This window comes from Syngnathus acus, chromosome 12 (assembly GCF_901709675.1).
Source record: "Syngnathus acus chromosome 12, fSynAcu1.2, whole genome shotgun sequence".
Lineage (NCBI taxonomy): Eukaryota > Metazoa > Chordata > Actinopteri > Syngnathiformes > Syngnathidae > Syngnathus > Syngnathus acus.
In genome coordinates, this window is record NC_051097.1 from 3,999,383 (window position 1) to 4,014,961 (window position 15,579).

The 15,579-nt window shown below is 40.6% G+C and overlaps 5 protein-coding genes across 11 annotated transcripts in view; 2 read left to right on the top strand and 3 right to left on the bottom strand.

Annotated features, from left to right (window-relative positions):
• LOC119131662 (lymphocyte antigen 75-like) overlaps positions 1-15,579 on the bottom strand; it is a 1,013,224-nt gene that overhangs the window by 426,414 nt on the left and 571,231 nt on the right. The window lies entirely within an intron of this gene.
• The window catches only part of LOC119131727 (C-type mannose receptor 2-like), a 399,366-nt gene that overhangs the window by 261,211 nt on the left and 122,576 nt on the right, over positions 1-15,579 (top strand). The window lies entirely within an intron of this gene.
• On the bottom strand, positions 642-5,743 carry rnf180 (ring finger protein 180). 5 transcript variants are annotated; one of them, XM_037266422.1, is made up of 9 exons: positions 5,610-5,743; positions 5,174-5,266; positions 3,777-3,872; positions 3,351-3,675; positions 2,997-3,217; positions 2,813-2,926; positions 2,178-2,406; positions 1,873-1,998; positions 642-1,319 (listed from the first exon to the last, which is right to left on the bottom strand). In XM_037266422.1, the coding sequence occupies exons 2-9, from the start codon at positions 5,222-5,224 to the stop codon at positions 1,123-1,125; spliced, it is 1,359 nt and encodes a 452-aa protein (XP_037122317.1). In that variant the 5' UTR covers positions 5,225-5,266; positions 5,610-5,743; the 3' UTR covers positions 642-1,122. The 5 variants fall into 5 exon arrangements, with proteins under 5 accessions (XP_037122317.1, XP_037122315.1, XP_037122316.1 ...); XM_037266420.1 differs by having other exon boundaries at positions 2,997-3,268; XM_037266421.1 differs by lacking the exon at positions 5,610-5,743 and adding an exon at positions 5,478-5,597 and having other exon boundaries at positions 2,997-3,268.
• htr1ab (5-hydroxytryptamine (serotonin) receptor 1A b) lies at positions 6,412-8,077 on the top strand. Its single transcript, XM_037266426.1, has one exon. It carries the CDS (start codon positions 6,495-6,497, stop codon positions 7,749-7,751), a length of 1,257 nt encoding a protein of 418 aa, XP_037122321.1. The 5' UTR covers positions 6,412-6,494; the 3' UTR covers positions 7,752-8,077.
• LOC119131746 lies at positions 10,466-13,177 on the bottom strand. The gene is made up of 3 exons (XM_037266445.1): positions 13,085-13,177; positions 12,252-12,604; positions 10,466-11,195 (listed from the first exon to the last, which is right to left on the bottom strand). Exons 2-3 carry the CDS (start codon positions 12,527-12,529, stop codon positions 10,772-10,774), a joined length of 702 nt encoding a protein of 233 aa, XP_037122340.1. The 5' UTR covers positions 12,530-12,604; positions 13,085-13,177; the 3' UTR covers positions 10,466-10,771.

Below are 15,579 nucleotides of genomic sequence, written 5' to 3' on the forward strand. Positions count from 1 at the left end.
AAACAAGTCGTCACCCTACCGCCTGACAATGTTAACCCATTATATACCACACAGACGGAGGAAACCCGAATCCGTGCCTATTTTTGCAGCCTGCCTTACAAGACAGTAATCCCTTGTTTATCGCGGATAATTGGTTCCAAAAACCACCCGCGATAAGTGAAATACGCGAAGTACGGTAAACAAGAAGTACTGGGCAGGCTAACGAGTTAGCGAAAAGATGCTAATTCGCGATCGTGCTAACACGCCAAAACGTACTTCTAAAGGAATGTAAATGAACATTTGGAGCAATACTACATTGCCCTAAAGGTTAGACACATGTTTCCTCAATTCAGAAGTTTTATTTTGATTTTTAAATGTTTTTTAATTTGGAAAATAAAACCGCGATGTCGTGAAGCTGCGATAAACGAAACGCGAAGTAGCGAGGGATCACTGTACACGAGTTTGGCTTTTTTTTTTAATTGGTTTTAGATTAGCCAATATTAGTACCAACCTAATTAATTTGAGTAAGTCAAATTACTTGGGCCCAAGTACATTTAAATGTACTAAATTTAGTACAGTTTCAGGTGTATATGTAGCCAACTGTGATGTCATTTTTAGTCAAAAACCGGCCCATGAGATGGATAAAAATTTTACTGCTTAACTCATATTCCAGAAACATTTTATTAATCAGAATGCTGTGTTTGGACTAGTTGGGCTGCGCGAAGTGAAGGTGATTTTGAAGTGCCCACTTTACAGTGGTTGACTACATGATGCACAAGTGGAGATCATTCTTGCTCTATTTTACACTAACTCCACCCATGCACACTTAGACTGCAATATTGACTATAGGCTATATTGCAGAATTGCATTTTTGTTTATGCTTTTGATTACCAATTTCTAACCATCTCTCACTGTTAATTTTGTCTGATTTGTCTTAAAATAACAACAACAAATGTGAAACCACTGAATTGTAAAATTTATATACATTTTCAGACCATATCTTTTGAGAAATATGAACACTAAAACAAACAGGTTAACTTATGGCAGGATTCAGCCATGCCGTTAAACAGAATAAAAACGTTCCTTAATAAAGAAAATAGAGCAGTAAAGTTCCTTGTAAACTATTGAATTCTCTTCCACGTGTTAAATACACAGGTAATACATGGACATAGCGAGGAACAGGAAAGTCAGCATCCAGATAGCTGGGTAAGGGGTGTATACCATGGCCAGTACGATATCAAAAAACCAGCCGCACACGTCTGAGAGGTGGAAAGTCTGCAGCGTGAAGGCGTGGGCGAAATGCCAGCTTGTGTGAGCCCTCTCGGCATTCCTCCTATATCCTGAAAGGAAAGAGATCAAATGGCAATGGGGCACCCAAAGTGATTCACCAGCCCAGCTCAGCGTTGAACCCAAGACCTTCTTGTGACAATTCCTTTTTAGTCCTTGTCTTATCTTACACCCTTCAGCATCAGTGTGTGCATTAGGGTAAGAACGACGGCATGCTACATTTCACAAAGTTGCCTTGATATTTGCGCTTCGTGACCTGGCCTGAACTTTTACCTCACTTAATACATCACGGCGAGATGTGATAATCTATTTGATCGCTCTGAAGAGGAAAATCATGGCTACGACAAATTTCTGTTAATAGAATTTTTGTGTTTGGCAACCTTTACTGAGCATATACTGAGGACATATTTTACATAAGAAAATCTCACCACCAATTTTCATGGGTAAATCATCATCCACTCGCAGAACCTACAACTCTCAAAACTGCGAGGCAGATGTTCTAACCACTTGGCCGCCCAAACACTAATTGGATTGGTTTGATGCTTATAAAAGTGCAGGGTTACTATTAATATCAAATAAATGTGTGTGACAGGATTTGAGACCCACCCCACCAGTTACAGAAGGCTTTGCGGCAGCTGGGCAGAGGCCATTTAACACATGAGGCATTTTGGAAGTACTGCTTGCGAGCGCGGTACACTCTCGGGAAAGAAGATTCTGCTTTCTGGCTGAGCTCTGAAAAAGAAGGAAGTGGTGCCTTGACTTACGAGTCGAATTTGACATGCGGCCAAGCTACTAACTCAAATCACACGCATGTCCTATCCAGTTCCACAATGAAGACTGAAGCATGTACACATTCTTAAAAATATTCAATTACCTTCTTCAAATAAATTCTGGTTCTGGACATTGTTTACCTGTGTGAAATTTAGTGTGCGAGATGAGGGCTCGGCATAGAGGGCAAGGCGTGTTTTCCTCTCGGTTCTTGGCGAGCTTGCGCAGACACGGCTCGCAGAAGACGTGGCTGCAGGGTTGGCAGCTGTAAGGGCGGAAGTAGATGTCGAGACACACTGCACACGTAAGGCCTTGCCTGTCTTCCTCCTCTGCTTCTTCACCGTTGAGCATCAAATCCTTCAAATTGCTGGCCTAGACAAACAATACAGTACTCAGTATAGGATATTTTCATATCAATTAATTAGTTATTCTTTAAAATAGGCTTGAAAAATAATTAAATAGACCTCTCACTTAAATGACACAAATAGTTTAGATATCTTTAAAAATATAATTAAAAGTCAAATTGATCTTTTTATTGTTACCTTATTGTTTCACCATTTTGAATGGCGAATTCTCAAAATGAATTAAGCCATTTTACGGCTGGACTTTTAAAACAAGTCAAAAATCCGCCTCGTAAAATAGTAAACCACAAAACCCTGTTTTTGCCCAGGAATTGCAAAATAAGAACACAATTAAGAAAATCTGCCAATAGAAAATGCCATTAAAACTCAGGTAAAAATATTGCAACATGTAACATCAGTGTGGACTTTCCCCTCACCTGCTTCTGCAGCCATTTTTCCCGGCGCCGCTGTTTCCTTCGCTGGCTCTTAAGGTGGTTCTTCTCTCTCTTATTTTGTCTGTGTAAGGATGTGGACGCCAGAGAGGATCCAGGCTGCATATGATTGCACAAATAATATATACGCTCCAAGTAAATTTATATTTGACAATATATAGTAACATACCACTATCTCCTCTTCCTGCTCGGCTGAACTATTAGAAAAGGGCGTTCTTCTGAGGGACAGTGAAATATCCTCGTGGGCATTTTCAGCAGATGACCCTTCATTTTCCTCAGTTTGCACCATCTGACATTCCTGAGGCGCCTGTATCTGACATTCCAGAGGCGCCTGTCTTAGTGCGGAGACAGATGAGCTGCTAGTGACAGCACTGAAGGTGGCGTCATCATCTTTGGTCATGGGACACAAGATAGGGGACAGCATAGACCCATCTGGAGAGTCTTTTACAAACCAGAGTCAAATCGAAGCATTCCTCAAAAGTGTACTAAAAAAAGATGGAATTCATAAATTGTGCATTCTTACCTTCTGACATTACTTGTGAGGATACACCGAGGTCAGGGAGGGGCATGTGATCAACAGTGTTGAGCTGTAAACGATTACTTTTGTTCAATTCCAAGCTCTCGTATTTATACTCAGAGCCCTCTGTCATTTGCGGCCTCTTGTCTGGCCTCGACCATCTTGGCTGGACTTGGAAAAGGCTCTGCTTGTGGTCGTGGTCGACGCGACATTTGCTGAGGTGGATTGTGGCGTCTCGGCCGCAAGGACACTGACTGCAACGGATGAAGTTGAAGCCTCCCAGACGAGCCCCACAGTTCTGACACTCCAGCCTCCCTGCAGTCCACTGGGCCTAAAAAGAAAGCGTCAGGTTGGAGAAACACAACTTTAAGTTAGCTCTCCACTAACATCACTTAAAAATCATTCATTCTCTAGATGACTTGTGCACTGTACCAAGTGCAATGAGTTCCGTATCCACTCTGGAAGCGTGTCAACATTCATGTGCCAAATGGTGCAAGCCACCTCTGAACTTTCATCTGTGACCTCAACCTGCAAACATACAATAGACAGGACATTTTCAACATGATTTGATTTGTTTATTTCGGAGAGTACATAAACAACATACTTATTACAAATTCATTTCACATTTGTTTGACATGACTTGTCGAAAAGGGAGGGGGAATATATTTTGCTTATCTAGTCCCGTCCCTGATTACAACCAAGGTATCTCTACCAGACACACAATTTAAGCTTTGTCTACTATAATGTGATTTGAATGCAGCTTGTAACAAATTAACTGGAACTGAATAAAAAGTTGAAAACAAAGAACCAACATTTGACTGATATGACATACGATTTGAATACAGCAATACCTATATTTACTGGAGGTTTGACCAAGGTAACATTTGTTTTCAATACAGCAATGGCGAATAGACGTTTGCATCAATTTGTTTTGTATACGGCCATGAAGTTATTTTGTTATAACCCGTTTTAACAGTTTGATTTCATACAACAGTACAGTTCATCAATTTTGAGATTTGGAGTCACAATCTTGAAAGCACACCGGGCACGGTCCACAACCGCAGGCAGCACCCGCCTACCGATCGCACAACTAAGTTTCCCCCGTGATGATTTTCCATTATCTTGTTGATCTTTTTGTTGAGCTCAGACAGACCTGACCCCATGTTTGTAATTGTTAGCATTATTTTTAATTGCTGGAACACACTTGATTAACTCTAAGTTGTCCAAACGCTACACTCTGCAATTACAGATGCTATTATCAATCATGACACCAAAATTTATTTAATTATAAGCATGATGTTGGCACTATTCACGTGGTAATGTATTCTTGGGCAAGACACCGAACGTCCAACTACTAAGTGCCAAGTTGCAGTGGATACGTACACGTGTGTGGTACTGGGGTTCTGATAAGGCAGGGGTGTCAAACTCGTTTTTTTCGCGGGCCGCACTGTAGTCATAGCTTCTTTCGGAGGGCCATTATGACTGTCAACCCAAATAAATGTATGAGCACCTCATATCATATACAGTAAAAGCTACAAAACAAACTGACAAATAACTCGTTTTCAAATCAGACGAGTAAAAACTGGTCAAATATTTAAAAAATATATATTATTAAAAGTGAAGACAATTTGCAATTCTAGTAATGACACGAATTTGATGCACACTTTTTCTTCGCGGGCCACATAAAATGATGTGGTGGGCCGTATCTGGCCCCCGGGCCTTGAGTTTGACACATGTGATAAGTGAAAGACAAAAATTTGATGGAAACCTTAGGACTGACTAAATTACTATTCTCAGAAAACAAATCAAGTGATGATAATGCGAGTCACCTCTTGCAGACATTCGATGACAACCTTCCGGCACTTCCTACAGCGAAGCATTGCTGTCTTTAATCGGTTTGGAGTCAACCTTTTCCGTCAGTGCTGAAAAACAACAGTAAATATTTGCAAATGAAGACGCATTAAATACTTTACAATTCCGGTTACAGGCTCCATCTAAATGATGATTGCAACTTCCCAACTCAGGCTAAAATTGACAGTACTTCATAAGAAACTCTGGGTAGCAGAACGTCAAATGTTTCCTTACGCACAACAATGTTTACGTTTGAAGACTTTGCTATGATTAATTACACACCTCTGCATTACCCAAGTATCATGAGGAGAAAGGCAATATCCTCAAACTTGGCTCCGTTAACAAAACATGTTGACGCATAACTTGTCCTCGGTCTAATCTGAGTTTAAAATAAAGAAATTGAATCTAAGATACCTTTTGCCTCGGAAAGAAACACTACTCTTCCGGAGGACTTCTTGTTTAAGAGCTGAGGTACTACGGCAGGCCGGATAGGACAAAATACAAATTCTGTTCAGTTTTTGCCGCTACACATTGACAGTAATTTCCGTAAGGTATCCAAAAGAGGACATTAAGATCTACTTTTTATGGGTAATGATGAATGCGAAGGGCCACTCATTTGATGCACACTTGAAATTTGATCAAATTACCTTGAAATGTCCATTCTTCATTTACCTTATGAACCGCTTATCCTCAAACTATAAAATACATTTATATGTGAGGATACTCAACTTGTTAATTATATCTAACCCTAACCCTACCAACAACTAATAAACAAGGTCGGAAACAAATGAATACCAAGAACAATAAATTAACTGCAAAGTTTTACATTTTTATATTGATCACTTACATTCCCAGGAAATTACTCTGACGGACGGACAGACAGACAGAGATCCATGTAATATTAGATTTACATTTTGTGTATACTGAATGTTTGCACGGATTAATGATTTTCAATGTCTTAAATTTACATACATCCCTTTTGCATATTGTTTTTGAGTCAAATAATAATTAAAAAAAATCTGCAGTTTGTGTACGAGTGCAACCAAATAGGCAGTGAATAGCTTGGGGAAAGCAAAGCAAAAAGTATGAGTGTTTACGTTAATATATCCACAAAAGCAGCGACACACTGCTGTGGTACAAGCATCCTCCCTGCACCCTCACCCACAGTGACGCACCGGTATAAATAAGGACCATCTCTCTAAACCGTGAGCCTCAAACAGTAGTAGTCCGCTATGTGCTCTTCAAAGTGGAACAGAGCGCTCTGTGCCAACGAGGAGCATCTCTAATTGTCAAGCCGGCATGGAGGACGCAAACAACACGACAGTCTTGTCTCAATTCAACCTCCCTTTAAACAAAACCACTAAAGCAGCCAAAGAGGATGAGGTGAGGTTGAGTTACCAAATCCTCACCTCCTTACTCCTTTGTGCGCTCATCCTGTGCGCAATATTTGGGAACGCGTGTGTGGTGGCTGCCATCGCCCTGGAGCGCTCTTTGCAGAATGTGGCCAACTATTTGATCGGTTCTCTTGCTGTCACCGACTTAATGGTGTCGGTGCTGGTTCTGCCCATGGCGGCACTATATCAGGTTTTAAACAGGTGGACTTTGGGACAAATTCCGTGTGACATCTTCATCTCGTTGGATGTTTTATGCTGCACCTCGTCCATATTGCACCTGTGCGCCATCGCTCTGGACCGATACTGGGCCATTACCGAGCCCATAGACTACATGAAGAAGAGGACACCTCGGAGAGCAGCGATTTTGATTAGCGTCACTTGGCTGGTTGGGTTCTCCATCTCGGTGCCGCCTATGTTGATCATGCGCTCCCAGCCGAACAGCGTGGAGGAATACAGGAAGAACCCAAAGCAATGTAAGATCAGGCAAGACGTCTGGTACACCATTTACTCCACGTTTGGTGCTTTCTACATCCCTCTCATCCTCATGCTGGTTCTCTACGGGCGGATATTTAAAGCAGCCAGGTTCCGCATCAGACGGACTGTGCGTAAAAGCGAAAAAAAGAAAGTGGCTGACTCCTGCTCGGCTATATCCCCCGCTCTCTTCCACAAAAAGACACCCAGAGAAGCGCAGACGAAAAGCTGGAAAAGAAGCGTGGAACCGCGGCCGCCGGTGGCGTGCGTCAACGGCGCGGTGAAGCACGCCGAGGACGGAGAATCTCTGGAGATCATCGAGGTTCACAGCAGCCTCAAAGACAACCTCCCGCTTCCAAACACTCCGAGCCCCATGCCGTTGTTCGAGAGCAGACACGAGAAGGCGACCGAGGCCAAGAGGAAGATTGCCCTGGCTCGGGAGCGCAAAACAGTCAAGACGCTGGGCATCATTATGGGGACCTTCATCCTCTGCTGGCTACCCTTCTTTATCGTCGCCCTGGTCATGCCGTTCTGCCAGGAGTCGTGTTACATGCCCCGCTGGCTGGAGGATGTGATCAACTGGCTGGGCTACTCCAACTCGCTGCTCAATCCCATCATTTATGCCTACTTCAACAAAGACTTCCAGGGAGCTTTTAAGAAAATCATCAAGTGTCATTTCTGCAGACCATGAATTTCTTTTAATAGCACCATCCTGACAGGAGCTGCCCTGAAATTACTCTGCTGTACCGATCCTGACAAAAACTCACATTGACTTCGACTCAACCATCACCATGCAGTGTTAAATATTACCTGAGGTATGTGCATTGATAAACCTTCATGGTCATCATCTTGTTCTGTAATGCTCAATAAAGATACACTCTATAATTAACAGACCACCATTTTTAAATTCTGTATCTAAAAAGTGAGACTGAACGTATCCACATACATATGAAAACTTGTTGATGTCTTCTGGGTTCATCTGTGAGACTTGAATTAAACAGTTGGCATTAAAAACAATGACGTTTTGTCGTTCCTTAAGAGCCTCACTTTGTTAAATATTTTAGATATAATCCCATCAGGTAATTTACTGCCAGACAAATGACAAGATCAACTATACTTTGAGGTTATTTACTGCTGAATATAGGAATTCAACCCCCTATTATATAAATATATAATTGTATATATCATATATCAGGCGTCCATGAGGTTTGTTTCACTTATTTCCTGACACGGTAATTTATTTTAACACCACGGCTTGAAAAGAAAAATGGGTTTAAAAATTTGTATTTGAAGCTTTCTCATTTTTAACATCCCCATGGAGATGCACATATATAGAATAGAATAGAATAGAATAGAATAGATCTTTATTGTCATTGTCACACATGTACAACGAAATATATATATATATAGTAACATGATTGACGTGGCGCCTCATGGCACAGGAGTTATGTGTGCATGGATTGTAGAAACAATGGCACATGTATTTTCTTTTTTTTGTTTGTTGTCACATACATCACCAGTGCACCCCAAAAGATCTTCAGGGTCAGGGTGTGTCTCCAATGCCCTTTCTCTGTCACTCTCAATCTCATAACAAACAATATATCTTGAAAAGCAGACGGATGCTGGAGAGGTGGTTGCCATAGCAACATATGGGAGATGCAAACTCCGGGAGCCGAAGGGGCAATTACCTGATCAAAGGCCTGGTACAACACAAGCATACAGAGGTGTATTTGAGTGGCCCACAGCTGGCAGCCATCACGTACAATAAACAAGTCTATTATTTTCTATTCTTTCATTTGTTTTTCATGCAGAGAAGCAATGCCTGTACTGAAAGATGTAATACAGCCTTTGGCAGAAACAAGTTTTCATGTAATTCCTGTGTTTTGCAACTTTTATACATCACTGATGAAAGATGAAAACGGAGAGCATCACTTTAACGACATAAGAGGAAAACAAATATATCTTTGCTATGTATCTATTATTGGGACAGGGACAGACAGACCAACTAAAAGCAATTGCTACAACTGGGGTCTGTGTTGTTGCCAACCAAGTGACGTTTTTGCTATTTTCAGTGACTTTTCTGACCTCTTTAGCAACTCCCAAAAAAATGCACCAGAAAGCAACGTAAATGACAGCAGTGGTGCTAATGTTAGCAACATTTTGCTTTCCTACACAATTGGCCTGATTTTAGTGTACGTAAATCTACACTTTTATGGATCGTGGTTATTGGATGTGATGTATGTCAGTGTCTGTGTGCTCGCCCCTCCCTTCCTGTGTCTACTCTCAATCTATGTACTAATCACAGTCACCTGCCTCTTGTTACCTGTCGCGTATATAAGTCCTGTCTGCGTGTCACACCCCTGTCGGATTGTTCTCGTCTCTTGTCTCGGCTCTCGTTGTCGTGCCTGTATTTATCTTGTCTGTTGGTTCAATTAGTCTTCTCCCTAGTCGAGTTTCTTATAGTCTGTCTTTGAGTTCTCCAATAAACCCTGGTCCAAGCTGCATTTGGTCACCATGCTCCATCCGGCTCCGTGACAATGTAAGTCATCATTGCCGGAACTTATTCAGACAGATTCCTGTCTAGTGTAAAGGAAGGTGGAACAAATGTGACAATGGAATTGCTTCTAAATTTGGTTCAAATTTGTCTTTGAAAAATGTATGATGATTGCTTAGTAAGAGCTGATTGTGTAACAGTGTGATTTTGTTTTCATATCGTAGTAAATATGTATTTCCTGACCTCTTGGAAAAGAGGTTTTTGCTATCAGTGAGTTACTCATGTGACCCCCTTTGCAAAGTTAATTGGCCATTGATGCCTCAGATTGACCTGAACTGATGGGAAGAAAACATTTTCTGTAGTGTGGTCCCTTTTTAATATCATGACTATTGTATATTTTTGTTATAATCCAAGAGTCAATGGCACCATTTTTACTTTGACTCACCAGTAAGTCTTTATCGTCTCTTCCAACTATACTCGTGTTTACACATTCAAATTTGGTTTCTTTGTGCTGTCTTGATCAACGCTATTTGCATAGTATTTGCATCCCAGTTTGAAAGGGTTGTTGGGAATAACAATTGCCATTTGCTTTCGCCAAATGTATTTTGGAAATGAGAGGAGTAAAGATTGCTTTCTGAGAATCAAGGAGTTTAAAGAAAAGCAATAATAAATAATGCGTCGTGCACGAAAATGCACTTTCGAAGATCTTGTTAATATTAGGGAGGTACGTATGTAGAGGTTAGATTTATATAACACTTTCCAAAAGAGCCAACAATAAATAATGGGGGTAGTTTTATATGGTATTTGACAATATTTTAGCAGCACCTTAATAGATAGGCAAGAAGAAAAGCAGTTTTCAATTTCAGTTATCATCAACAGAAAAATATTTAACACTGTAAAAGTTTACTTACAAGGGCAAATTTTTATTTGCGCACTCAAATATTAGTTACACAAAAACTTAAGTGTTTAAAAAAGGAAGACACTAAAGCACACATGCATAATGTAAACATGTCCAAATACATCCACTTCAAAGTTTGAGTAGAATAGCAAGCATTATTTTTTTTTCCCCCACAGGATTTTGTCTTCTGTGGCTATAAAGAGCCACTGTTTGATCATAATACACTTCAGAGAGAGTAATACAGTAATTTAATTACTTGAAGCAACTATTGTTTAATATGAAGAAAAAGAAGGAAATCAGACTTCATAATATGCTCAGGTCAGAGAGACGAGTGTTCGAAAAGGATGACCTTTGAATGGCTGGATAGGCTGGAGGGCCTGTAAGCTCCAATACGAGAGTACACATCCACGTCTGAGCAGGCACCCCATGATAGGTGGGGGCTCGGTGCGGCGGTGTGCCTCAAAGGAGGAGTCAGTGGAGGGAGCGTCTTCTGGATGGAAGGTACTGCAGCATGGCCAGGTGCTGGGGGCAGTGGCATTGAGGCTGGAGGACACACTGGAAGGGGTGGCAGTGGGCTGGTGGTGACAGGTGTTGCTATGGCGACAGTTTGCACAGGTGGAATAGTGTGCGGTATGTTGCCATTGGACAGCTTCACATATGATGATGGGTGTTTGAAGGTGTAGGTGCCTGTATGGTAGAAACTGTAATACTCCAGAGCATGTCTTGCACTTGCCATTCTCAGCCTGTGGAACATCACAAAAGTCAATGTGGCCCCTTGGACACAATATCAAGTAAAACAATGGTGTATCTAAAATTCTAAAATTGATAATACCGTACTAGCATGGAGAGACTCCACCCTTCTTTTAGTGTCTTAAAATTATGCCATCTTATGTTATTTCATTTTCATTCAAAGGAAAAAAGTGGATGGTAGTCAACAAATATGTGCCGATAATATTATTTTGATACACTGCACCCAGTTTGTAATGCCAACTTTTGGATTGTAATACAATTTATGCCGTTTAATTTGATTTTAAGTTTAAACGTAATCAGGAGTTGTGAGTTTAGTTCCCGCTCTGTGAATGTGTTTTTGTTGATTTGGTCTTGAATGGAGTTTTAGTTTTCTTATGTTTTCCATTCATTCTGTAGCATGTTGCGTCACTCATCTTTGTTCCCACCTACTCTCATTAGCCCGGTCCGGTTATCGACCAATCAGCTCACTGAGCTACTCGTGCCTTGTTCAGGTGTTCCTCATGGTCTCATCGCTTTGCTTGTATTTAGATCCTTGGTGTCTTGTCTGTTGATTGCTTCTGTGTCTGCTGTTTATTGCTTACGTTTCTGCTGTTGTCAAACACACATACTTGTTGCTTTTTGTTAAGAGTTAATATACAGACTTGTTGAATCGTGTTTTGTTAAAAAAGGTTAATCTTGTATTTTGGCCTCTCTACACTTTTTTTCATGGTGAATAAATACTTTGAAATTGGAATTCCTGGTTTTGTATCTATGCTTCTCTGCATTTGGGTACTCCAAAAACAATTTGTGAATGATTATCTGAATTAATGTGCAACCCAGGTTGTCGTCCACATTTTGCCCAAAGTCAGCTTCTATAATAGTACAACAATCATATCGAATCTATACGATTGACACTTTTAAAAACGGTCTTTTTAAAAAAGCTTTTTCTGTAGCACTTTGATTCTTTTTAAATGTAAAGTGCATGATAAATATAATTTATTGTTATTTTACTCATTCCAGTCCAGACAAAAGCAGAAATTCACATTTTGCAGTGAAGATTTTATACACACCTATGTCGAGTTTGTAAGAGTCTGTACAAAAGCATCAAGATGACGGCTCCAGCTAGAGTCACTAGAAGCATCACCACTCTGGCATCCAAACTCCAGCAGGATTTGCCAGCTGCTTCAGATGAGCTAAAGTTGCCGGGGGGCTGTGCTGTCACCATCGCTTGTTTGGCTCTGCCAACTGCTTTGACTGGGGTTGGCTGGCTGGTGGTCAGCAAAGCTGTCTTAAGGTGGGGAGGGATCTTGGGAGAAGTGCTGTTGGCGACCTCAACTCTATCCTGCATCACTACCAGGTTTCAGCAGCAGTCAACGAACTCGGTTATAAAACATCCTGTCCACAACGGTTAGCTTCAGATAGCCTGTAAAATTAAATGACAAAAAATGTTGTGGTTATTTTTGAACTATAGGTCTCACCATTAATGCTTTATCCTTTAGATCACATGTGTCAAACTCAAGGCCCGGGGGCCAGCTACAGCCCGCCATACCATTTTATGTGGCCCGTGAAGACAAATTGTCCATCAAATTCCTGTCATTACTAGAATTGCAAATTGTCTTCACTTTTAATCTTTTTTTTAATATTTGATCAGTTTTTACTCGTCTGATTTGAAAACAAGTTATGTCAGTTTGTTTTGTAGCTTTTACTGGATATAATATGAGGTGCTCATACATTTATTTGGGTTGACAGTCATAATGGCCCTCCGAAAGAAGCTATGACTACAATGCGGCCTGTGGAAAAAAAAAGTTTGACACCCCTGCTTTAGATAACCAGGGAAATTAGATTATGAGAGATGTGATTTTAAAAAATGTTGGTCGGAAAAAAGTACAAAAGCTCAGCTTACCCTAAAGACGCCGAGTGCACTGACCATGTGGTTGTGCAGCTTTCCAGTACTAAATGCAAAATTCCAGGCACATACAATTGGAGGGAAGCTAGTAAAAACAACAGGAAACAGTGCACTTCCTTGAAGGAGTGCTGTGATGACTTCCTATCGCCATGGTTACAGGAAACTAGTCAAGGATGTCTTTTTTTTCTCCCCTTTTTTTGTCTTTGTGTGTCTAAATGAGCTAGAAAATGAACACGCCTTTATGTATCTACTGTACAATAATAATTGTCATCCAAAATAATGTAGGATCAATGTTGTAAGAGAAATGCAGATGTAGAAAATTTTATTTCATTTGAATCAGGGGACAGCATGCCAGATGCAGACGTCAAACACACACACGCACGTCTGACCTTTGTGATGCCACTTTATCTGGACCAAAGACCAAAACTAAACATATGTTCATTCAAAGAGGAAATAAACATCTGCTTCAATGCCACCAAAGTCCACAGAAACTGTGCCAGTGCTGGTGGAGGTCAACAGATGCAGACAGATGGCAGGCGGTGTGAAAAATTTGCTACTATCTGATTTAGCCAGTATTCAGGGAACAAATAAATGACACACTGGCACTAAAAAGGCTCGCTTCAATGCACGTCCAGCTTTCATTTATCGGTCTAATAAGTTTTGATTCCGGGCCAAGCCAAAAGGGAGCAACTCTTAGCTCGCACTCAATATCCCTGCTTGGTACTTTCACAATCCTTTGATACTGGAGAGGGTAATATTAAAAGATCCGTTATCACAAGTCCAATTGTGGTTGAGGGGAGAGGTGACCCGCCCAGACAACCCAGTAGAAAATGGAACAAGGAACAATGCTCCAGCTTAAAACCATAGACAATAAAAGGAAGGAATATCATTTGGATTCTGGTAATGCAAATTAGAAACAAATTTTGGAACATTTTTAATGTTTCCATTCCTCTTAATAATTTTTTTTTTTTTTTACATTACAGCCATGTTTTTGTTTATACATTTATAGTAACAGTGAGTTAAAAAACTGACAGTACAGCAAATACATGTTTTATGGTGCTACCATTTGAGCCTGTGTGAAATCATTTCAAATACAAATAATCGTGATTGAGGAAATATTTTGAAAGATGGTGGACCACTTTGCAGTTTTTAAGGTAAATTTGTTAACGAAGGAAAGCACCCTTAAAAGAGCCGGAATTTCTATCATGAGGTAGTACTTTTCTCGATGGAAGCGATATTTTCCCTCTCGTTGGTTTTAGCGGGAGCCTCCGGCTTAAACACTTGATGGTTTGATTTACTTCGGAGTACTTCAAGGTGCCATCATGAGCGCTCATTAGCTGTCATTGATGACCCTTTTTGTGCGGTTTCCTGATGCTTTGCACTTATGAATCACTTTCAAGTCCGTCACAATATCCAATCAGTGCAATGGCACATTCAGTAGCAATGATGGTCAATCATACTCACAATTGTTCATAAGGATGCACTACAGATTCCCTAAGATGGTGGTGAAAATGAGAACGGTGATGACGCAGATGATGGCTTACATATGATGGTAAATTAATGCCAATGTTAAAAAAAAAAGAAATTTAGAGAAATAATGATTTTCATAATGTTCCCAGCTGCTAGCATTTGAAGATTCTGATTCAGACCTTTTAAATATTATTTCTTTGACAAGCTTGCCGCCAATAAATAAAACGTGCTTTCTACAAGTTGGTAATTCAAGGTAGAAAGTTTATTCATACTCAATATATGCAATTTCCTGAATGAAAAAAATAATTTCATTTTCTTCTATTTTGCATCATTTTGCTTTTCAGCATCGGCTTATGCTTGTATCATAACAAACATTCGGATATTAGCTGGGATTGTTTTGATATCACCCTTGAAACATCAAAAATGACAAACTGCGGATCACTAATTGTTTAATTGATGCACAAAGTACACAAAGCCTTCCAGTCATTGTGGGCCAACTGACAAAAAATCTGACACCCCTGTCAAGTGTGCTTGCTGGTTGGTGATGTGCACATCCACATTTGCGTCTCCAGCCTTAGGCCTCGCACTGTCAGATCGACTATCCACAGCAGACAGCACAAGGTCATCAGATGATGACCAGCAGTCGGGTTTGCCCCCAGTCACTCGGCTGTCCATATTCATTCTCAGTGAGGCGGCACAGTACACTCACCGCCCATTTTGGGATTTCCACTGTTGTGCTGTCAAGCTGATGGATATCATTTTCAGTGCGCACCAAGCATGTCTCGGAACGGTGCACTGGCTTGTTCTAAGACTAACCAAACTTAACCACAGAGACCAAATGAAGGAATTGATTCAGCTTTCTCTCACCATTTTGTATAATAATTTGGCTGGATGATTAAACAGGCAAAGCCCAGCAAAAAACAGAGCAGGACGTGTATTTGTGGGAGTCAAGGACATGGTCAAAATAAAAAATCAGGGGTGTCAAACTCATTTTCGTCACGGGCCGCATCGTAGTCATAGTT